General features: G+C 36.0%; 1 protein-coding gene across 4 annotated transcripts; it reads left to right on the forward strand.

Annotated features, from left to right (window-relative positions):
* Positions 1 to 230: 230 nt before the first annotated feature.
* LOC308666466 (complement factor H-related protein 4-like) lies at positions 231 to 22877 on the forward strand. Of its 4 annotated transcripts, XR_014026135.1 has the most exons (9): positions 603 to 900; positions 4503 to 4694; positions 7237 to 7443; positions 8929 to 9108; positions 10190 to 10369; positions 12800 to 12976; positions 13795 to 13941; positions 19059 to 19098; positions 21633 to 22877. XR_014026135.1 is itself a non-coding variant. In XM_081325328.1 (8 exons), exons 2-7 carry the CDS (start codon positions 837 to 839, stop codon positions 12973 to 12975), a joined length of 999 nt encoding a protein of 332 aa, XP_081181454.1. In that variant the 5' UTR covers positions 231 to 301; positions 717 to 836; the 3' UTR covers position 12976; positions 21633 to 22877. The 4 variants fall into 4 exon arrangements, 2 of the variants coding, with proteins under 2 accessions (XP_081181454.1, XP_081181455.1); XM_081325328.1 differs by lacking the exons at positions 13795 to 13941; positions 19059 to 19098 and adding an exon at positions 231 to 301 and having other exon boundaries at positions 717 to 900; XR_014026136.1 differs by lacking the exon at positions 19059 to 19098.
* The last annotated feature ends 1177 nt before the right edge of the window (positions 22878 to 24054 follow it).

The raw sequence follows: 24054 nt of genomic DNA on the forward strand, positions 1-24054 counted from the left end.
TTTGAATTTAAGAAAATTGTATTATAAACTGGTAACTGGTGACATCATATTTTCTCTAAAAGACAAAAAAAAATGGGGAAAAGGAAAATAAAATGGAATGTCACATTTTCCCTTGTGCATGGAAATTTTCCTGGAGAAGGGTATATTTTGCATCCTTCTCATAAAAGGCAATATTATTTTCTCTGTTCTAGCCCCTGGGGGTTGATATTATTTTGTCCATCTGGCTATTCGTAGAAGTGCAACCCAATCCCAGATCTGCAGTATCTCAGGAGGACAAAAATCCCAATGTACAGTCTCCCTGGTAGGATTGGCTAATGGTTAACTACATTTGACTAAAGATTGTTAAACTTCAAAGCTATTTAAAGAAATTATTAGATAGCTGCAAACTTGTGGTTCCTATAAATATTTACATAATAAATGCAAAACAGGTATGTCAGATATCAAATGTAATTTAATTAGTTATCAAATTTCTACACTGCCCACTTCCTCTGAGTCATTCTGGGTGCTTTACAATAAAAAAAAGACAGTGTTAAGAACTGGAAAAAAGCGAAAGCAGTTTGTGTAATAATTTTGGTGTTAACTTCTGCTACTTATGTACCTTGGAATGCAAGTGATATTTTTTTCTTCTGAAGAGTTTGAAGCACTGCCTGAAAAGCTGAACTGTTGCTTGATTTGTTTGTTGCTATATTATTCCAGTAAATATTTCCTCCTCCCAGGTTTTTGTGACCAAAAATAAACATAAAATGAGAAAAGGCCGGTAATAGTTGGAAGAAATCAGCTGAGAAAGCCAAACTGCTGAAGTGAGGTTTGGTGGTTCAGACACTGCCTGAAGAGCTATGAAGAACTGGCTGCTCCTGGCTGCTGCATTTCTTCTCTGGCCAGGCTGCTCTTCTCAAAATGGTAAGTTAAGAGGAAGACAAATCAAAGGGTTACTAATGGAAACAGTTTCTGCTGCAATCATTAAAAGAGTTCCATTTTTTATTTATGGCTTTCTTGAAATTTGTAATACCAGATTTGTTAAGAATGTCATAGACTGATAATTACAATCCTCTTATCATATGCAAAAATTTTCAGCAACTGATTTGGTGAATAGCAATTTGTATTATAAATTCACACCTGTTTGGGGGGGACTTTGTTTTGGGTAATAAATATTTTGATACTGCAATAACCAAGTGATTATCATATCTAATAGTGCTACTTTAAAACTGATGTACAAGTTTACTCTTTGATTTCATTGAAGTATTTGTGTTTAATGGTTTATTTTACTTATAAACAAAAAAGTTGAAATGAACAGGTGTAAAGTGAAATATATTTATTGAATATATTTCTACATCACTTAACTACTCAGATGCTAATGTACTAAAATCAGAGATTACAGAAATAGAGACTTTTCGTAGCAATAAATCCTGCTGAAGTTTTGCTACTGAAGTTTTTCCCCTGTGCATATGTAGAAAAACATGTTGACAGTAGTGTAGTTATCTATACTTTCCCCCAAGTCAACAAGAGGGTGTTAACTAGAATAGATTCTTTTTCTCTATATTTTCCTATAGATGAGGTTATTTTTATAATGCCCTTTATTAATGCTCTGGTCTATCGCTACAGCACATAATATCTCCATAAGTGCATTGATTATGCAGGGGACATGTCTGCGGCTTCTGTACCATTTTATGCAAAGGAAATGAGCCTTCATAAGTCAGAAGTTTTAAATTTTAGAGATGCATTACGTCAAGATAAAAATAAAATCAATTAGTAAATACATAAAGATACATATAAATATTGGTAGCATGAGTGATGTGGTCTTCTAGTAGTGAAGATGCTCGCCTATCACTTGGACGGTTAAGAGTCAATCCTTGGTAGTAGCATATGTTTCTCTCCTAGGGCGCAAAGTAAAAATATCTGCTGTGAACTCCGTTTGGCATCAGGAAGGCATCCAGTCAGTAAATGCTCAGCTCCCTTCAGTCACCCAGTGTCTAACCAAATTAAGGGATTACAGAGTTGTAAAAAGGGAGGGTTTTTAAAAAATAAATATTGGTAGCATAGGAATTTGTTTAAAAAAAATGTAAAAGTTGTTTAAAAACATGTTAATATCATATCATTAGGAAAGAACCATATTTTGCATGATGAAAAATCTCTTTTTTCTTTGAAATAGGTTGGATGACATTATCATATAGTCATGGTAATAGTAAGGTACCTGAGAATATGACTGCACTTAATATTTCTGCATATATTTGTTCCAAACTGTTTGGGTCACAGAGATCTTTGCTTGAAGATATTTAATTTTCTGATTCTTATAATAATTTTGTAGCCCACAAAAATAGTCCAGAAGAATTTAATAGATAATTTTCAGAACTATCACTGTTTGTTGATCACTTAATTGTTGGTGGATCCCTAAATCTTTTTGTGAATTTTCAGTTCAGTTTCAGTTTTATTTCAGTTCTATTCGGTTAAGATAGAAATATTTCAAAACAACATCACATATTAATGGTCAAAATCAGAAAGTGATGCAATCTTTTGTAATCATAAATTAAGAGTGAATTTTGTAAATTTTGTAACTACTTACTGCAAAGGATCACATCTTTTTCTGTTTCTTTCTACACTTTTGTTTTCCTTCCTTCCTTTCTTCCTTCCTTCCTTCCTTCCTTCCTTCCTTCCTTCCTTCCTTCCTTCCTTCCTTCCTTCCTTCCTTCCTTCCTTCCTTCCTTCCTTCCTTCCTTCCTGTGTTTTGTAAAATTTTAATTAAAAATTATAGAAAGAGAAAATGATATATATACAGTATAATTTAACTTGGAGGACATTTGATGTTTACATCAACGTATAAATAGTATATTTTGCTATGCTCAGAACGTGTTAGATTGGACTAGACAATCCTTGTCTTTTCTGAAACACTTGCCCATCCACATTTCTGTGATGGGCTAAGTTGCCTTTTATCTCTGACCATTCCCTTGGCTGCATCTCCTCTCACTTTTTCCCAAGGTCATTCCTATATGCCATTACTTCATGTATTTTCTATTAAGATGTTGACAATTACTTGGGTCAACCCAGAGCAAAGATGATTTCAACATATAGCAAAAAATAAAGGGAGTTGTGAGCAAGTAGGTGTATTTGAGTTCTGTTGAGATGTAGATTGTATTTTGATGATAAGTCTCACTTATTTATGAAGGAATTCTTTTTAAAAAATAGGTGGTATCTTGTTCTTTCAGAAAAGATGAGATAATCTGTAATAGTTACTTTAAATCAATTTCTTTGAAATTATTATTATAAGGAATGTCAGCAATTCAGCTAGAAATTCCTGGCCTAAAATGTAAGTGTCAATGTAATCAATTTAATCATATCTTTATTGTCAATCAACTTGAGTTTGAAACTGTATCTGAAATTTGTGGTTTAAATTGTTGTGAAGTATGACTTATGGAATGAAGAGTTGGAATAAATAAAAAAATGGAACATCAGTTTATGTAAAACTTGAAAACATGTTAAGATTATCCCTTGAAACTGATGTTGAAATGATTTTATGAAGAGATTTGATTCTAAATGTATTAGAACTCTTCAGACTACATCAGAAAGATTAAGCATACATGGGACTTCTTGTGAAGATGGCCAACTGAAGGCAAGCTCAGGGAGAGTTCTCTGGGGCTCCCCGAAGGGTTTTTTTCCCTGGGCTGTTGCCTTTTTCATCTTACTAACAGAAGGACTAGGCATTCTTTTGGTTGATATGACTCTACTGGGTTAGGGAGACTCCTAGAACCACCCCACAAGATCTTCCATCCTCTATTCAGACCTCAAAACACATTAAGTGTATCCTTTGGACTTGAAGTTGAAATGAATTTATGTAGAGATTTGATTCTGAATTCATTGGAACTCCTCAAAAATTAAATCAGAAACATTCAGAACTGAGTCATATTAATTTTGGCTTCATTTTAGAAGAATATTTTAACAAATAGAAATATGGGTAAATGTTTTTCACGTTAAAGTTGTAAATGGTATTTTGAATTATATTCTAAAATCAAGAAATCTAACCATTTTTCTGGAACTGCGAGGTTATATCATACATGTGGAATTCAAGAAACATAATTATCAATTTTGGAAAAGGCTATTTTTTCTGCTAAGAAAATAAATGATGCTGTATAAATTTTGTCATAGATTCATAAAAAGAGCAGTTTATGTTTATGTATAAGTTGCACACTTATATAACTTGCAATGTATTTAGCTGGTGTATATCAGTTTAATGTGTTAATTCTAAGTGGAGGCATTGTTAATTTGACTATTCTTTCTGCTTTTGTAGCTGCTTTTGCATTATATTTAACAACTACTTAGATTATCTGTTCAATAGATATATATTGCTGTTTTTTTCTGTGTATATTTTAAAAATACTATAAACACATACAACTTGGATGGATGCTTATTAAAACAGATTTATTGGTGTCTATTTAATTGGTCAGAAAATACTGATAGGTAATCACAAAGCTTTAGTTTGGAGTATGGGCAAAGTCTTTTCATTCTTTCAGATTTAATAGAAAGAGGGGAAAACTGCAGTGCTCCACCAAGGATTGAGAATGGAGACATTACTACTTTATCTGAGAAGAAGTACAGATCTGGCTCTTCAGTAGAATTCAAATGCCAAAAGTATTATGCCATGGAAGGCCAGAACAGATCTTTCTGTGAAAATGGGACCTGGACAAAGGTGCCCATTTGCCTCGGTAAGCAGAAAATTTTGTTTTTGTTAGCTGCGAAGTCGTGTCCGACCCATCATGACCCTATGGACAACGTTCCTCCAGGCCTTCCTGTCCTCTACCATCTTCTGGAGTCCATTTAAGCTCATGCCTACTGCTTCAGTGACTCCATCCAGCCACCTCATTCTCTGTCGTCCCCTTCTTCTCTTGCCCTCAATCTTTCCCAGCATTAGGCTCTTCTCCAGTGAGTCCTTCCTTCTCATTAGGTGGCCAAAGTATTTGAGTTTTAGCTTCAGGATCTGGCCTTCTAAAGAGCAGTCAGGGTTGATCTCCTCTAGGACTGGTTTGATCGCCTTCCACTCTTCTCCAGCACCACAGTTCAAAGGCCTCAATTCTTTGGCACTCAGCCTTTTTTATGATCCACCTTTCACTGCCATATATTGCAACTGGGAAGACCATAGCCTTGACTATACACACTTTTGTTGACAGGGTGATGTCTCTGCTTTTTAGTGTGCTGTCTAGATTTTCCATGGCTTTCCTCCCCAGGAGCAAGCGTCTTTTAATTTCTTGGCTACAGTCCCCATCTGCAGTGATCTTGGAGCCCAGAAAAATAAAATCTGTCACTACCTCCATTTCTTCCCCATCTATTTGCCAGGAATTGAGAGGGCAAGATGCCACGATCTTGGTTTTGTTAATGTTAAGTTTCAACACATGTTTTGCACTCTCCTTCTTCACCCGCAACAAGAGGCTCTTTAGTTCTTCTTCACTTTCTGCCATTAGAGTGGTATCATCTGCATATCTTAGATTGTTGATATTTCTTCCAGCAATCTTAATTCCAACTTTTGACTCATCTAGCCCTGCCTTTCTCATGATGTGCTCTGCATATAAGTTAAATAGGCAGGGTGACAATATACAGCCTTGCCGGACTCCTTTCCCAATTTTGAACCAATCAGTGGTTCCGTGTCTAGTTCTCACTGTTGCTTCTTGGCTCACATATAGGTTTCTCCAGAGACAAATAAGATGGTCTGGTACGCCCATCTCTTTAAGAACTTTCCACAGTTTGTTATGATCCACACAATCAAAGGCTTTAGCATAGTCAATGAAGCAGAAGTAGATGTTTTTCTGTAACGCTCTAGCTTTCTCCATGATCCAGCGTATGTTGGCAATTTGATCTCTAGTTCCTCTGCCTCTTCGAAATCCTGCCTGTACTTCTGGTAGTTCTCGATCCACATACTGCTGGAGTCTAGCTTGTAGGATTTTAAGCATAACTTTACTAGCATGAGAAATGAGTGCAATGGTACGATAGTTTGAACATTCTTTGGCACTGCCTTTCTTTGGAATTGGAATGTAAACTGATCTTTTCCAATCCTGTGGCCACTGTTGATTTTTCTAAATTTGCTGGCAAATTGAGTGTAGCACTTTTACTGCATCGTCTTTTAAGATTTTGAATAGCTCATCTGGAATACTGTCACCTCCACTAGCTTTGTTGTTGCTCAGCTTTTCTAAGGCCCACTTCACTTCACATTCTAGGATGTCTGGCTCGAGGTCAGTGACCACCTCATTGTGATTATCAGGGTTGTTAAGCTCATTCTTGTATAGTTCTTCTGTGTAATTTTGCCACCTCTTCTTAATCTCTTCTGCCTCTGTTAGGTCCCTGCCATTTTGGTCCTTTATCATGTCCATTTTTGCATTAAACGTTCCCTTCATCTCACCTATTTTCTTGAAAAGATCTCTGGTCCTCCCTATTCTATTGTTTTCTTCTATTTCTTTGCACTGTCCATTTAAGAAGGCATTCTTATCTCTTCTAGCTATTCTCTGGAACTCTGCATTCAATTGGGCATATCTTTCTTTTTCTCCTTTGCCTTTCGCTTCCCTCCTTTCCTCAGCTATTTGCAAAGCTTCCTCAGACAGCCATTTTGCTTTCTTGCATTTCTTTTTCTTTGGGATGGTTTTGGTTGCTACCTCTTGTACAATGTTGCGAACCTCTGTCCATAGTTCTTTAGGCACTCTATCAGATCTAATTCCTTAAATCTATTTGTCACCTCTACTGTATATTCAACAGGGATATGATTTAATTCATACCTGAGTGGCCTAGTGCTTTTCCCTACTTTCTTCAGTTTAAGCCTAAACTTTGCAATGAGAAGCTCATGGTCTGAGCCACAGTCAGCTCCTGGTCTTGTTTTTACTGACTGTATAGAGCTTCTCCATCTTTGGCTGCAGAGCATATAGTCAATCTGATTTCTGTGTTGACTGTCTGGTGATGTCCATGTGTAGAGCCGTCTCTTGGGTTGTTGGAAAAGAGTGTTTGCTATGACCATTGTATTCTCTTGACAAAATTCTATCAGCAGAAAATAGTCTTCACCTAATTTTGATGAGCATTTCTAATCATTAGGATCCATTCACTGCTTTCTTTTTCTCTTGCTTAAAGATGACTTATATGATTTCAGTTCTAAGTCTGAGTTGAACTGGTAGTAGGTGAAACCTAAATTCTATTATTAGACCTTAGCAACAAGATTTGGATTTGCATTTAGATCCTTCTCTAACAGATTAATTTTCTTTTTCATCTGAGATCCCTGTATGATTCCCACGGCTGAACTGGAAAGGCAGAAGATAGAAGTTAAAGATGGAATGGATGCCTCTGAAAATATATTTGTGCAACGTGGACATTCTATAGAGTTGATCTGTAGAACAGGATATGTCCTTGCAGCAGATTCTTCCCAATCAGCCTCTATAATCCATTGTGATGGCACAACCCCCATGATTCCTAAATGCAAAGGTGACTCAAAGGATTTAATTTTACAAACCATGGCTAATTTAGTACAAAAATAGCACACAGCATCCTTGAGAGTTTTTCCAAAAAGATTGCTCATTCATCAATGCAGGATAATATATCTGCATGGCAATACCATTTATATCATTAAATGGTATAGTACAGCTCATATCCATAGCTGAGCTACTATATATTTCTATTTTTAAAGAATTCATAAACTATTGCCATACCAAAATCTAATTTAGTTACTGCTAAAGAATATTGGTTTACCTCTGATCTTGGGACTAGTAGATTAGTGGATGCCTAATGTGGTACATTTCACAATTTTAGAAGTTTAATGTCTCCCAGTACCAGTAGTTTCACCACAAGCATCAGAAAAACATAATGGAAATGTTTGTTTATGCACATTTCTCTATCATATTTTTCCTTATGGATTCTAGGCAATTAACAGATATAAAAATAGGAATCAAAGAATAAAAAAATGCACACTTATACACACATGTTCCTGTAACTCTTCACCTGTAGGTAGCTGATCCCAGAGCAGGGGAGCTGCAAGGAGAAAACTTAATATCATTCCCTGACCAAAATGATAGTTTGGGACCCTTAGTGAATGTTGTCTTGCCCTCCAAGGTGGACAAGCAGTGATTATTTGGAAAATTTAATGTCACAGATAGCCCACATCCAGCTTTAAAGGTAATGAGCAGCTCCTTGGATTGCATCCAAAGGAACACTGGTAGCCAGTGAAACTTCTATAGCAGTATTATAATATTACAGAATTAAGTTTACATCTGTGAACATGCAGTGTATTGAATTCTAGACCAGCTGACATTTCCAGGGTACCCCCAGGGCAATCCCAGGAAAAACAAATTGATTAATTATACGTCATGAAGTTGGTATCAACTCATCAATCACATAGATTTTTTTCCTCCAGGACAATCTATCCACAGTCTTGTTCTTTAGATTTACCAACAATAGCAATAGCACTTAGAGCTATATACTGCTTCATAGTGCTTTACAGCAGTGCATCCATCACCACTGTAATTGGGCCCATTTATAACAGGCAAGATGTGGAACCCCTAATTTGCAATACTTCCAGGTGGCTGAAAAGGCTATTGTGATCAACAGTGGGAGTGAATAGCAAATATGACGGTATCAAATTGTAACTTTATATTTCAATTTCAACACCAAAGTATAGGAGATGAATAGTTATAGTAACTTGCTGAATTTATTATTAATCTTCAAAATAAATACAAAGGTGGTAAAAGTACTTTAATCAAGATGGCTAATTTCACAGTATATTTTAGATACTAACGGGAAATTTGAAATTACTTGGTGCCCATCAATAGGCATGATTATTGATTAAAATAGTGTCATGATGTTATATAGTATATTAATGGTATTGTTTCTATGCTGTTAGAAAAAATTCTCATAATCCAATATAAGCACAGATTTTTCTTTTTTTAAATATAACATATGATTTATTTTCTCTAGAAATTACATGCAACCCTCCAAGCATATTGAATGGTTCTTTTCGATCTCAAAGAACTATATATCATGATGGGGATCTAATTCGAATTCATTGTGATAGTGGATTTACTCTTGAACCAGATAATGGGGAAAAAGTGGTTGAATGCACAAGAAATGGATGGTCACCTTCACCAAAATGTGTTGGTAATAGAACTTGCATGTATTACTATGATTATGGAAGGACTGAGCTATTTAACTCTGAAGAATTGTACTTTTAAACATTATTTTCTGTAATTTTCCCAATTATTTTTGCCTAAGGGACATATCTCACTCAGAACATTTTAGCAGATTTTGCACATATCTAAAGTTCTTATTTAGTTGCAACAGGATACAGGGCAGACATGAAGGGACAAGATTGTAGAACTGCATTTCCACCAATTCACCTTGAAAAGATTCTAAATACAAGTCGGATGGATGCAAGAAATGGGTTTCAATGAAGTGTGGAATATCAGCTTGTCAGCTTGGTGGAGCAGTGGGCTAATGCCTCCTTAAGTAACACCAGCTGCCTGCAATTAGTGCAGGTTCGCATCCCACCAGGCTCAAGGTTGACTCAGCCTTCCATCCTTCCGAGGTAGGTAAAATGAGGACCCAGATTGTTGGGGGCAATTAAGCTGACTTTGTAATAATGCCGCTGGGGTGTGTGTGAAAGCCCTAATAAGCAGGCATATACATAGAATGAAGGCTACTGCTAAGCTTGTAAGCCGCCCTGAGTCTTCGGAGAAGGGCGGGATATAAATGGAATAAAAATAAAAATAAAATAAAATAAATAAAGAATAACCAAAGTTATAGGCAAATTCACAGGTGCTCTTTCAGAACTTGTCACTTTGTGATTTTCTCCAATTCTTGTTTTCTATTCTAATTTCCCCTGATATTGCCATATCAAGTATCCACACTTTCTTATTATCAACCACTATTTTACCTGGTGTGTTATGAGCCAAGACTTATGAGTTTTTATTAGGAAATTGCAAAATATTTTAACTTGCTCATTTGCAACAACTTCTATGTGCCTATCTTTTCTTTTGTTACTGGAACTTGATAATTTTGACAGGTGTTCCAGTGTATCATTTTGGTGACTGTGGTATTTTCTTGTTTAGAATCTTTTTGTGAATAAATTCTCTAGGTCCACTTCAAGAACTACAGTATGGGGATCTCTCCTCATTTTGCAGTACATTAGTTTCATAGACAGTAACTTATTGACCATGTATCTATTCATATTTCTCCATAGAAATTCAGTGTTCCCCTCCAGAAGTGAGGAAAGGCCGTATTGAACCTAGACGATCTCAATATATGTACAATGATGAAATCGAGATAATCTGTTATAGATGGATTTTATTTAGAGAAATCTCAAGAAGGTACATTTCTAAATGTACTGCTAATGGTTGGAGTCCCTATCCTCTCTGTGAAGGTAAGCAGTGTTGTTTTTTAAAAATTTTTCTTTGTTTTTTCTTTCCAAAACAGAAATTGCTTTATTGTTTATGAATGATATACCTATGTTATGGTGGATGTGATGAGATGATAATGGGGGCAGGACACTAGTTTATTATAACTAGCTGTAGTAATTTAATTTTTCTTCTTAGAAACAGCCCCAAAGCTTTTTATAATAGTCATAAAATTGTTCCATAAAAAGTAAGGAAAAAAAATGTAGCTAAAGCAGATTAAATAATAATGAACTCTTTCCATAGAAGATTTGCTCCATGCTATCACTAATCATAATCCATAAACTAGAGAATAGGAAAATTCATTGACTTTCTTGCATCTTATGGCCACTGAGACTTACAAGTCAACGGCAAAGTCCTGCAGCCTTCTCACAAGGAACAGTTTTCCAGAGCATAGTGGGCAATTTCTTGGACTTTCTTTATCCAAGGAGGCTCTGCTGGCTAAGGCTTGTCATCCAATCACCACAATATCATCTCCACTCCTTCAGAGACATAGAAGTCTACCATTGTTCATACTTGTAAATTCTACACGGATGTCAGATCTGTTTATATTCTGCTTCTGATAGGTAAATTTATATGTGAACATTCTTCTAGAAGATTTGAAACCTTTTATCATTTGTACAGTAACCAAATTCTATGTTCCCATGATTAAAATAAGACATAACCAGTCGCAGATAAAATCTTTTATCTTGTATTCATCATTTCTGGGAGGTGAGACCCAGAGTCCATTTATCCCAGCTACACCAAAATGGCTGAACTTGAATGGAAACACTGTCTATCAGTTCAGACTCACAAGATGATCCCAGAAATCTGTTTTGCAAATTGTCTGGAGAATGTTTGGGTCTATTTCTTGAATTTTCCTTGCTTCCAGAGAATTCTTCAGGCACCAGGAAGCCAGCCTAGGCCTCGAAATAAATAAGTTGTGGATCATCTGGGGGAATTTGAAGCTGTTAATCCTGATCATTACTGTAGCCATCTGTATAATACATCCATGTTCCTCATCATACACTAGGTCCTCTCATGATTAGTGAATTCTTACTTGAGAGAGGGCTTTTTTTATTCAAAAAGTCTTTGCTAGCAGAATGAATATTGTCCAGTCCACCCCAACCTTTTTACACTGAAACAATTGCTTGATAGCTAATGCTGCAATCACCAATCTTCCAGATGATATTGTTCTCTGGTGTTTTCCCTATGTTCTGTCCTCACTACATTTTACCCTGTGTGTAGCTCAACATGTAGCTAAAGTTTCCTATCCTTCAATAATCCAGACCATAAACACAGAACTAGATACTTTATTTAAAAACAGGTTGAGGTTAATGCTATGCAAGGGATATAGATTTTGTCCTCAGAAGAACATGTGCTGCGGACTAAGCTGGATTCTTCTAGATGCTTCTGTCACCTCAGAATGCTACAAAATGGAGTATGGCTTTTCAGGATGCACCTTTTTTCCAAAATGAGAGATGATGGGTGCTCTATGTGTATGGGATCAAACTTTTTACCAAACCAGTTTCTAAACAAGGAAAGATTTGTGTTTGGCCACCAGAGGGAGCTCAATATATGTTAAAGAACAACAACAGAAATAAAAACATACAAACTATATACTGGAGGCAGACCAATGGAGAAAGTAAGAAAGATTGCTTTTACAGATGTATGCAAGAACTGTTGTCTAAGGGCTAAAACATTTTTAAGTTCAGAAAAGCAGGATAACATTTGGAAGGCTCTCAGAACTTTTCCTATTTACTGAATGAAGGAGGAGAAATATAGCACAATCGTATGCGTAAGATATTATTATTATTATTATTATTATTATTATTATTATTATTATTATTATTATTATTATTATTATTATTATTATTATTATTATTATTATTATTCATTACAAATTTCAGTGAAGGTAGTCTTGAGCTTCCTTAGCCCACCCATCTTAAGAGCCATGGTGGCGCGGTGGTTAGAATGCAGTATTGCAAGCTAATTCTGCTGATTGCCAGTCAGCAGGCTAATTGCCCGAGCTCTGCCGTTCTAATCTTACCAGCTCAAGGCTGACTCAGCCTTCCAGCCTTCTGAGGTTGCTAAAATAAAGACCCAGATTTTGGGGGGCAATATGACATTATAAACCGCTTATAAATGGCTGTGAAGCACTGTGAAGCGGTATGTAAGTATAAGTTCTATTGCTATTGCTATTGCTATCTTGTGAAGTTGACAGAACTGAAGCACAATAGACAGAGAAAGGTCCCACAGCTTGTGGTACTTGCAATTGAAAAAAAGATCATAAAAAAATAAATTCTAAATAAATTCCACTTCAAGGTTTATAGCATGAGGATCTCTCCTCATTTTGCAATGCATTAGTCTCATAGGCAGTGACTTATTGACCACGTATCCCTATTCATATTCCTCTGTAGAAATTCGGTGTTCCCCTCCAGAAGTGAGGAATGGCTTCATTCAACCTAGACAATCTCAATACATGCACAACGATGAAATTGAGATAACCTGTTTTAGATGGTTTTTCCTTAAAGGAAACAAAAAAATCCTTTCTAAATGTACTGCTAATGGTTGGGATCCCCCTGCTTCCTGTTAAGGTAAGCAGAGGGTTTTTTTTTGTTTTTGTTTCAGTTTCCTTGTATTTACTTTCTGTCTAGAGCAGAAATTGTTTTATTGTTAATGTATGATAAATTTCTTAATTGACAAAGAATGATTGTTTATGAAATAATAATGGTGGCAGGAGACTAGTTTTTTTTATAACTAGCAGTAGTGATCACACATTTCTATAATTTTTCTTCTTAAAAATGTCCTAAAGCCTTTGTAATAATCATAATATGATTCCACAAAAAGCAGAGAAAAAATGCAAATTCAATAGTAATAACCTTACTATTTTGATGCTCCATCCTGTTATTAACCATAATCCATAAGCCATAACACAGGGAGTACCTCTCTGAATATTGTAGGGACCTGAGAAGATGATTTAATCAAATGATTCTTTAAAGAAGCCACATCCTATCACAGTCAGAGAAGTGCTACAGTGCTACAAAAATGAATTTACAACTTTTATTGCTTATTTTCTGAATTAAAAGCTTAACACTTAACACATTCACAGAGGGACACGTACTTGCCCAACTCAGGATCTGAACCTGACATACAGGCAGAAGCATACAGACGTGCTAGGGAAACAGTGGACTGTCCTTGTATCATGCACACAGACTGCATGGATTTGCCCCAAATACTTCCTGATTAGTATCTAATGGTTGATCCTCCTGTGCCTTCATCAGCTACACAAGTCTTGTCAGATATCAAGACAAGAGCACAGTGATTAGAATGCTGTATTGTAGGCTAACTCTACTCATTGCCAGGAGTTCTATTCTGACCGGCTCAAGTTGACTCAGCCTTCCATTCTTCCTAGGTCGGTAAAATGAAAATCCAGATTGTTGTCAGAAATATACTGACTCTGTAAACTGCTTAGAGATTGCTCTAAAGCACTATGAAGAAATATATAAGCCTAAGTGCTATAACTGAAATCTCTTATTCAACATGCAAAGTCTCAAAGCAGGTTAGTGGCAGAAATGTAATACTGAGAAAAATGTGGGAGAAGAGGATAAGGTGACAGTGTTCAGAGGCCAAGAGGGCATGGCAGGCCACACAAAACTTGCACTTTCTCCTTCTTAATTAGTAATTTTAAAGAAATATTTCAGTCGCCTTGCTCAAACAGGAAGTTTTTTTAATAGCTATTGTAATCCTTTAAAACCAGAAATATGTTTGCTTTGTGTTTATGCACTTGAGTTTGAATGTTCACAAATGCTTCAGCTATTTGGGGAATAGAGATAAGATAAGATTAGATCTCCTACTTCATACAGATAATCTGCCACTTAGATTTTTTTTTTATCATAAGCTACAAGCCTTCTGAAAGCCCCATATGACAGAAAGAACAGTGAACCAGTCTACCAGTGGTTTGAAAAGACTAGTAAATGTCCATCAAAAAACAAAACAAAACAAATTGGACAAATCTCTGGAAGGAAGAAGGGGTGTGTTAGAGATTAAACTTGATTTGGGTGACAATATTATATAATGGAGTAAAAGCACCTTTAAGGAGTTAAACGGCCTAAGGGTGTGGCTGTAATTATTCCACATAAAAGAGAGTTAGATGTTACACGTAGTTGCTCTTGTATATGTGTTTGATGTTAGTGTTTGGATACCTCTTGTTCTCTTGTTTGCTAACTTGATATTTATTCTCTCAAGAATCAACTGCTTGCTACAGTGTATATTGTTTTTGATATTGGTAAGCAGCTTTTGTATTTTGATACTATATTTTTTTATGGACTGACTTTTATGTGCATGATACTGGATTGATACTTGGACTATTTCTTACTGTGTTTCTTTTTGTTGTCTGAGTAAAAATAAGTTATAAAACTCATGTTAGTGCATTACTGTTTGCCTAAAAGTCCCAGTACAACTTCCACTGTGTATTAATAATACTCTGTTAAACAAACCATTTTTTTTTTAACAACATATTCTATCAATGGTTATGGGCCCAGATCCAGTGTGGTGCTGAGGACAGGCACAGTATTGTATTTATATTTCCTAACTGAGTTTTCAAATTCAGACAATGGCACAAGGACTATTCAATCCATTCTGCATTACCCGGCTTAATGGGTCAAACTACGTATCCTGGTCTACACAATGTAGTTTGCTATTACAAAATCAAGGTCTTTGGAAAATAGTCCATAATCCTCCTGATGTAACTGCCTGGGATCCAACTAATGAAGAAGATAACAAGAAGATTGTAGACTTCAATAAAGACAATGATAAGGCTTTATCTATCATTGGGCTAACATTAGGAGACCAACAGCTAGTCCATGTGCGTGGAGAAGAATCTGCTGCTAAATGTTGGGCTAAGTTGAAAAAGATTTTTGTTCGGGACAGTGTTGGTGCTCATATAAATCTTACCAGAAAGCTATTTAGAACTAGACTGGAAAAGAATGGCGATATGTTAGCTCACCTTAACTTTATAAAAGCAACTTTGTTGGAACTGCAAGAAAAAGAACTTATTTTTTCAGAGCTTCACCAGGTTTACATCATTTTATCATCATTGGATGAGAGCTACGATGCCTTTGTATCGTCCTTGGAGGTTTTGTCCAAAGAAGACCTAACTGTTTCTTCAATAACTGGAAGGTTGTTGGAAGAATCAAGATGTCGTATGGAGAGAAAACAGTTGAGAGAGCCATTGCAACAAGAAATAAAGAAGACTGAATCTGCTTATATTTTAAGGAAATGCTTTAATTGTGGGTTAAAGGGACATATTGCTAAGTTTTGTCAGAATAGTAATTGTCAGAGAAAGGAAAGCCATAGAAAGAATAAAAAGCTGATTAATGTAGCTGTAGCTAATAGAACTACTAATAACCACAATTGGTGGGTGGTAGATAGTGGAGCTACACACTGTATTTCAAAAAATAAAAAGGGATTTTGAGAATATAAGGTCTAGTACAAAATATGTTTCTATGGCTAATGGCTGGAGAGTCAAGGTCTCTGGAGAGGGTAAGGTTTACTGTTCATTTTTAAAACAAAATTTGGAAATGCTATATGTTCCCAGATGTGATTATAATCTATTATCAGTTAAGGCATTATTGGAAGCAGGTTTTAAAGTTACTTTCCAAGGGGAGGAATGTCTTATTCAAAAGAATGAAGTGAACTTAATAGCTAATATGAAAGACGGTTTGTTTGTAATTAGCAATGATCCTATTATAATGGCTACTACTTGTACAAATCAAAAACCACATGATGAATGTATTCATTTATTACATAGAAGATTGGGTCATGTGAATTTTAATACACTAAAAAGAACTGTAGCTTTGTCTAATGGGTTTAAGTTAAAGGCTTGTAAGAAATATCTGCAGTGTAACGTATGTGGTAGAGAAAAGAGCAGGGCAGCACCAGCTAATAGGTTAGATGGATTTAAAACCAAAACTCCATTAGAACTGGTATTTATGGATTTGATAGGTCCTATGAAACCCAGTTTAGGGGGTGCTTGCTACATATTAAATATTCTAGACCATTATAGCAGATATGGGTTCTGTTATCTCCTTACGTCAAAAACTGAAACTATACAAACAATATCTAATTGGCTCAAGTTTGTACAAAGGAAAACTCAGTTAAATGTAAAAACCATAATAACAGACAATGGAACTGAGTTTGTTAATAAACAGTTCAATGAGCTGTTAGTTTCAGAGGGAATAGAGCATAGACGTACAGCTCCTTATAGACCTCAGCATAATGCATTTGTTGAACGGAGGGGCCAAACATTGCAAGCTATGATTAGATCTATGATTGAAGATTCTGGTTTACCTGATAGCTTATGGGGAGAAGCAGCAAAATGTGCTAATCATATTTTAAACAATGTGGTTAGTTCAGCTACAGGTAAAATTCCTTATACCTTATGGTATAAGAGAAAACCAAATCTTAGTTATATTCACACATTTGGGACACCTGCTTGGGTACATATTCCAAGTTCAATAAGAAATAAAGGAGAACATAGAGCTAAACAATTATTTTTTGTTGGCTATGAGTTAAACCATAAGTCTTATCGGTTCTGGGAGAAAGGTACTAAAAACATTTATTGTAGTTCTAGCGCTGTTTTTCAGGAACAGTCAGGCTGGGAAAGGGTAGAAGATATTGTATATATTCCTCAACAAGATTTAACTAACTCCTCAAATGAAAGTGATATAGAAGAGGAGGAACCTGCTAGAGAGATCAAACAAGAACCACTGATAGTGGAGACAGGAGAGGAAGAAGATAATAATGTAAATGTACCTATAAGTCCAATAATTCTCAGAAGGTCTAACAGGGAAAGACGACAGCCTGATCGTTTTGAGGCAGGTTTAATTTGTCAAATAGACATTGAACCTTCTAATGTTGAAGAGATAAAAATGTATCCTGAGAATGAAAGAAAGAATTGGAAAGTAGCTATGGATAAAGAAATAAAGTCTTTGCAAGATCTTAATGTTTATCAAGAGGTTAAAATACCTAAAACAGAAAAGTTAATTGGATGTAAATGGGTTTTTAAACTGAAAGAAAGTGTTACAGGAGAGGTAATACATAAAGCAAGATTAGTTGCTCAAGGATTTGCACAAAATAATAGTGATTATGATGAAGTATTTTCCCCAACGTTAAGAGCTTCCACTCTTAGGGCTGCTTTAGTTTGGGCAGCAAATAAGAATTATAGTATAAAACATGTAGATATTGAAACTGCTTATTTGCATGCAACATTAAACCATGATATATATATGAAAGTTCCATCAGGAATAGAAAGTAAGGTAGGGTACTGTTGGAAACTGAATAAGAGTTTGTATGGTTTAAAACAGTCAGGTTATGAGTGGAATAGATGTTTAGTAAAAGAGTTAAATAGTTTGGGATTTAAAGCTAGTATTGCAGATCCTTGTTTATTTATAAAACAGCAAAATAGTGAATTATCATTGTTATTATTATTCACTGATGATATTGCTATTATAGCAAAAGATGAAACAGAAACTGAAAGAATAATTTCAGGGTTAAAAAGAAAATTTAGAGTAAAAGATCTAGGAGCTATTAGTCATTATCTAGGGCTGGATATTGTCAGGACTAGTAAAGGATTTAAACTGTCTCAAGCTAAGAAAATTAATGGTTTGCTGAAACGTTATAATATGGAAAACTGTAAACCAGTAAAAACACCTATGGTTCAAGGTTTTGAGAGTTCAGCGGATAATAGCAATGTCTTTGATAAAAAGATATATCAATCATTAATAGGCAGCTTGATGTATTTATGTAACTGGTCAAGACCTGACATAGCATTTACAGTTAATCATTTAGCTAGATATTGTGAGAATCCTACAACCAGATGTTGGCAAGGTGCGAAAAGAGTTTTAAGATATTTGAAGCACACCATACATTATTCTCTATATCTAGAGCCAACAAAGGAATTGGAACTAAAAGCATTTGCAGATGCTAGTTTTGCATCTGATACTGTAACCAGGAAATCCACTTCAGGATTGGTTGTATTATTGGGAAACGCTTTAGTAGGATGGAGGTCTAACAGACAGAAGCATATAAGCTTATCAACAACTGAATCCGAATTTTCTTGTTTATCTTTATTATGTACTGAGCTATTGGTATGGAAACAATTATTGTTTGATATGGGTTTAAATTGTAATGAACCAATAAAAGTGTATGAAGACAATCAAGCAGCTATAAAATTAGCAACTAATGCTGCAGTGAAAACTAGATCAAAACATACAGATCTACGGTATCTAAATGTCAGACAATGTGTTAAAGATAATTTGATTAAACTGGAATATTGTGCAACTGAAGATAATATTGCTGACCAGTTTACTAAAGCTCAGGGTGCTATAAAGCATAAATCTGTTTGTGATATGTGTAATTTGAGATTGTAAAAATATATGTATAATATGCCACCCAAAAGGGGAGATTGTTAGAGATTAAACTTGATTTGGGTGACAATATTATATAATGGAGTAAAAGCACCTTTAAGGAGTTAAACGGCCTAAGGGTGTGGCTGTAATTATTCCACATAAAAGAGAGTTAGATGTTACACGTAGTTGCTCTTGTATATGTGTTTGATGTTAGTGTTTGGATACCTCTTGTTCTCTTGTTTGCTAACTTGATATTTATTCTCTCAAGAATCAACTGCTTGCTACAGTGTATATTGTTTTTGATATTGGTAAGCAGCTTTTGTATTTTGATACTATATTTTTTTATGGACTGACTTTTATGTGCATGATACTGGATTGATACTTGGACTATTTCTTACTGTGTTTCTTTTTGTTGTCTGAGTAAAAATAAGTTATAAAACTCATGTTAGTGCATTACTGTTTGCCTAAAAGTCCCAGTACAACTTCCACTGTGTATTAATAATACTCTGTTAAACAAACCATTTTTTTTTAACAACATATTCTATCAGGGTGCTTCTTCCACACTGGTATAAAATATGTACACTTTCCCCTTCTTTCCCTGTTTCCCCCCCACACCTTTTATTAAAGGTAAGGTAAAGGTTCCCCCGCACATGCGTGCTAGTCGTTTCCGACTCTAGGGGCCGGTGCTTATCTCCGTTTCAAAGCCGAAGAGCCAGCGCTTGTCCGAGGACATCTCCGTGGTCATGTGGCCGGCATGACTAGACGCCAAAGGCGCACGGAACGCTGTTACCTTCCCACCGTAGTGGTCCCTATTTTTCTACTTGCATTTTTACGTGCTTTCGAACTGCTAGGTTGGCAGAAGCTGGGACAAGTAACAGGCGCTCACTCTGTTACGCGGCACTCGGGATTCAACTCGCCAAACTGCCGACCTTCCGATCGACAAGCTCAGCGTCCTAACCCACTGAGCCACCGCGTCCCTTTTATTACCAGCATGCAAATGAAATATTCTGATTTTTAGGTATCTTACAGTTTTCATCATTGGCTTTCCTTATCCCACTTTGAATCAATGGTTATGCCCAAATTAGCTCAGACTTCTTCAAATAAAATTGATATAAGATTACTTCATGGAGATGAAAGGGAAGAAGATGACTTTTTCTCAATCATTTTAACCCAAATGGTCCTTCGGATAATGGAGAGGGAGAAAGATTGAATGAACTCAGAAAGTTTTTTAAAAAAATATATTTTAAGGGTATCTATGGATTAAAAACGTGAAATATTTAACAAACCCAAAAGATATCTGGATAAAATAGAACTAATTTTATTTTCTGCAGTTGTTCTAAACCAGGGAAATTCTTAAGAATTCTGTGATTTAAATCAGTTTCCTTTCATTCAGAACAACAGAGGGGAAATGTCTATATCTGTGATGGGTGGTATATTTAAAAACAATGAGGATTGGATCAGAGAGATACAAACAGTTGCCATAATTTCATCTCTTCCTGAATCCTGGTAAAGTCCTGGGGCTCTAATTTATCCTCTTATACTCGCTGATTTCAATGGCCCCATTGCAACAAGTTTGGTTTGAATCAGCCTAAATTTTTCATTTAAATTTTTGGTTTGGATCCAACAGTCCATTGCAATCAAAGAAGTTCCATTTACTGATATATATATATAGAGAGAGAGCCTTGGTGGAGCAGTGGGCTAATGCCTCCTTAAGTAACACCAGCTGCCTGCAATTAGTGCAGGTTCGCATCCCACCATATATATATTTGTTTTCTGAGGTTTTCGCGGGTGTTTGTATGTGGATCTTTGGTCATTCGGGTTTTTTTCCCACGTAGAATTGAAGGTGTAAGAGCAACGTTTCGACGGAATCCCATCCGTCATCCTCAGGCTGGTGGCTTCATATATATATAAATTTGGGGTCACACTTTTACACTAAAAATTAAAAAAACATTTTCAATTCACCAATGATTTTTTAAAATAAAGAAATTATTTACCTTTCACATGTAATCAATCACTGTATACATGTCAGTTGTGTAATGAAACACAGTGGTCACCACCTGCAGTAAGCACTCAGTGTATGACCAAACAACCAACCAATCACAAGCCGAGCAGTGCCACAAGCCGAGTAGCGCCATCACAACCAGTGCAGACGAAGTATGCATGCATTGGACTTGACACAAAAGCAGCCTGCATGCAACATTTTAATGATTTTGCTGCCGACCTGCTATGCTTGACAGGGTGATTCAAGTCCACATGGACAAAACATCAAATTTTCAAAAGCTACTTTTAAAACTTGGAAAATCTGTTGAAAAAAGGTGCCAGAACTTTGTTCCAGTGCATTCTATGACAAAAAAGCACTGCATCTAATCTATCCAATAGATTTCTGAGGGAAGAAGTAAATTGGGATTCAGCCCAGTTCCTTTATTCATTTTAAAGGTTATGCTTGAGGATCACTCTGCCTGCCAGAGCACTGGCTCTTCGGCTTTGAAACGGAGATGAGCACCGGCCCCTAGAGTTGGAAACGACTAGCACACATGTGTGGGGGAACCTTTACCTTAAAATGTTTAAGGTTTTACTGTATTGTGATTTTTTAGAGAGGAACAATAGAAGTAAGCAACTGCTTAGTGACAGAATGCTCTACAATCTGTTCTAGAATGAGTGTCCATTAGGCCATAAGATTTAACATATTGAGATAATTATATTTGATATTTCCTCCATATTGCCCATGTGTGGAATCAGTTTAATATTATAAAATTATCAAGTGTGCATTCTGTTCTAGATGAAGAGGTATAATAAATAGTTCTTTAAAATATAACTTGCAAACTTACATTTTATTTTCTAGGTCTATGGAGATGAATGAAGCAGCTCTTTTTAACCAGCATTTGGATGTCAATAATCATGGATCATTCTCTTTAATACCTCTACATGAAACTTGTGTTTGTTCTGGAAAATATATGTACTCTTCAGTTGTTCACAATGGATCTTGAAAATAAAAGCCTACTTTGCAAAAGCTAGATTATTATTATTATTAAAATAATGCATTATTCAGCAAATATATGGGCCATCATTAACCATTATAATTTAACATATATTTTTCAAAATGTACCTGAAATCAATAATGTACACCTTTATGCATAAACTTGTAGCCAAAATATTTGATTAATGAGAATTAGCAACTATTAATCCTTTTTAAAGCAGTTTGAGAACACTCAAAATGGTATTTTAGAAAGAGGTGTTAAATTCATTAAATGAATAATAAACCCATATGTAAAAATGATTTTTATTTTTTAAAGAGATATAAATTCTCACTGATATTAGCCAAGATGAATAGCCAAGATTGCTGATTGAGTTCAATGCTTTCATCTACAAAGCTCTTTCAGAAGAACAACACTTTTATTCATAAGGAGCATTCACTGTCATTTACGATTATTTACATTTCTATTTATATATCGTTTAAAAAGCCTTTTGCAATAGTTCTGGGAATAAATTTTGCAATGTTAACCAAAGCTATGATTCAAAATCCTGTCCACACTAAATACTGGAAGTTATTCTTGCAAGACTGTACTATGACGTATTTCATCCATCCTGCAATAAATCGTCCTCTTATATTCAGACATTATATTAAGAGTTGTGCCACAGACAAGAGAGAAAAACACGCATCCTTCTATTTTCTCATCCTAATACCAAAACTGTGATGAAGATATATTGTTGGCTACCCAGAGACCATTACAAGAAGGGATTGATTTTCTTCTGGAAATTGTTAAAGGCCTTCCTTCTCATGATACTTTTTCAGCTCTTTTACGTGATACACAAATGGACAAAAACTGTGGTTCTGGGCAGATTCCTTGGGCATGAAAAATGTAAAGAGTAAGAAGTTCCCTGAAGAGAATATGCAGTTGCTGATCATGAGCAAATATATTCTTATACACATTGGATGCATAGGATTGCAGCTCCAATCAATAAAAAAAAAATTCTGGTAATTTAGGAATTGAGTCTTTGTGTGTAGGTATTTGGTTTCATTTTCACCAGAGATACCTACATATAACATGAATAATAAGTATTATCTTAGAATAACCACATTTCCTTTCATTAACATGCAAAATTATCTGTTTCAATTTTCTTCTGAATCTATGGGCTATTTACATGAATTGTTGTTGTTGTTAGCTGCAAAGTCGTGTCCGACCCATCGCGACCCTATGGACAACATTCCTCCAGGCCTTCCTGTCCTCTACCATCTTCTGGAGTCCATTTAAGCTCACGCCTACTGCTTCAGTGACTCCATCCAGCCACCTCATTCTCTGTCGTCCCTTTCTTCTATTGCCCTCGATCTTTCCCAGCATTAGGCTCTTCTCCAGTGAGTCCTTCCTTCTCATTAGGTGGCCAAAGTACTTGAGTTTTAGCTTCAGGATCTGGCCTTCTAAAGAGCAGTCAGGATTGATCTCCTCTAGGACTGACCGGTTTGATCGCCTTGCGGTCCAAGGGACTCGCAGGAGTCTTCTCCAGCACCACAGTTCAAAGGCCTCAATTCTTTGGCGCTCAGCCTTTCTTATGGTCCAACTTTCACTGCCATACGTTGCAACTGGGAAGACCATAGCCTTGACTATACGCACTTTTGTTGACAGGGTGATGTCTCTGCTTTTTAGTGTGCTGTCTAGATTTGCCATGGCTTTCCTCCCCAGGAGCAAGCGTCTTTTAATTTCTTGGCTACAGTCCCCATCTGCAGTGATCTTGGAGCCCAGGAAAATAAAATCTGTCACTACCTCCATTTCTTCCCCATCTATTTGTCAGGAATTGAGAGGGCCAGATGCCATGATCTTGGTTTTCTTAATGTTAAGTTTCAACCCAAGTTTTGCACTCTCCTTCTTCACCTGCAACAAGAGGCTCTTTAGTTCTTCTTCACTTTCTGCCATTAGAGTGGTATCATCTGCGTATCTTAGGTTGTTGATATTTCTTCCGGCAATCTTAATTCCAACTTTTGATTCATCTAGCCCTGCCTTTCTCATGATGTGCCCTGCATATAAGTTAAATAGGCAGGGCGACAGTATACAGCCTTGCCGGACTCCTTTCCCAATTTTGAACCAATCAGTGGTTCCGTGTCCAGTTCTCACTGTTGCTTCTTGACCCGCATATAGGTTTCTCAAGAGACAAATAAGATGGTCTGCTACTCCCATCTCTTTAAGAACTTGCCACAGTTTGTTATGATCCACACAATCAAAGGCTTTAGCATAGTCAATGAAGCAGAAGTAGATGTTTTTCTGGAACTC

Source organism: Vipera berus, assembly GCF_964194415.1.
Source record: "Vipera berus genome assembly, chromosome: 3".
Classification (NCBI taxonomy): Eukaryota; Metazoa; Chordata; class Lepidosauria; order Squamata; family Viperidae; genus Vipera; species Vipera berus.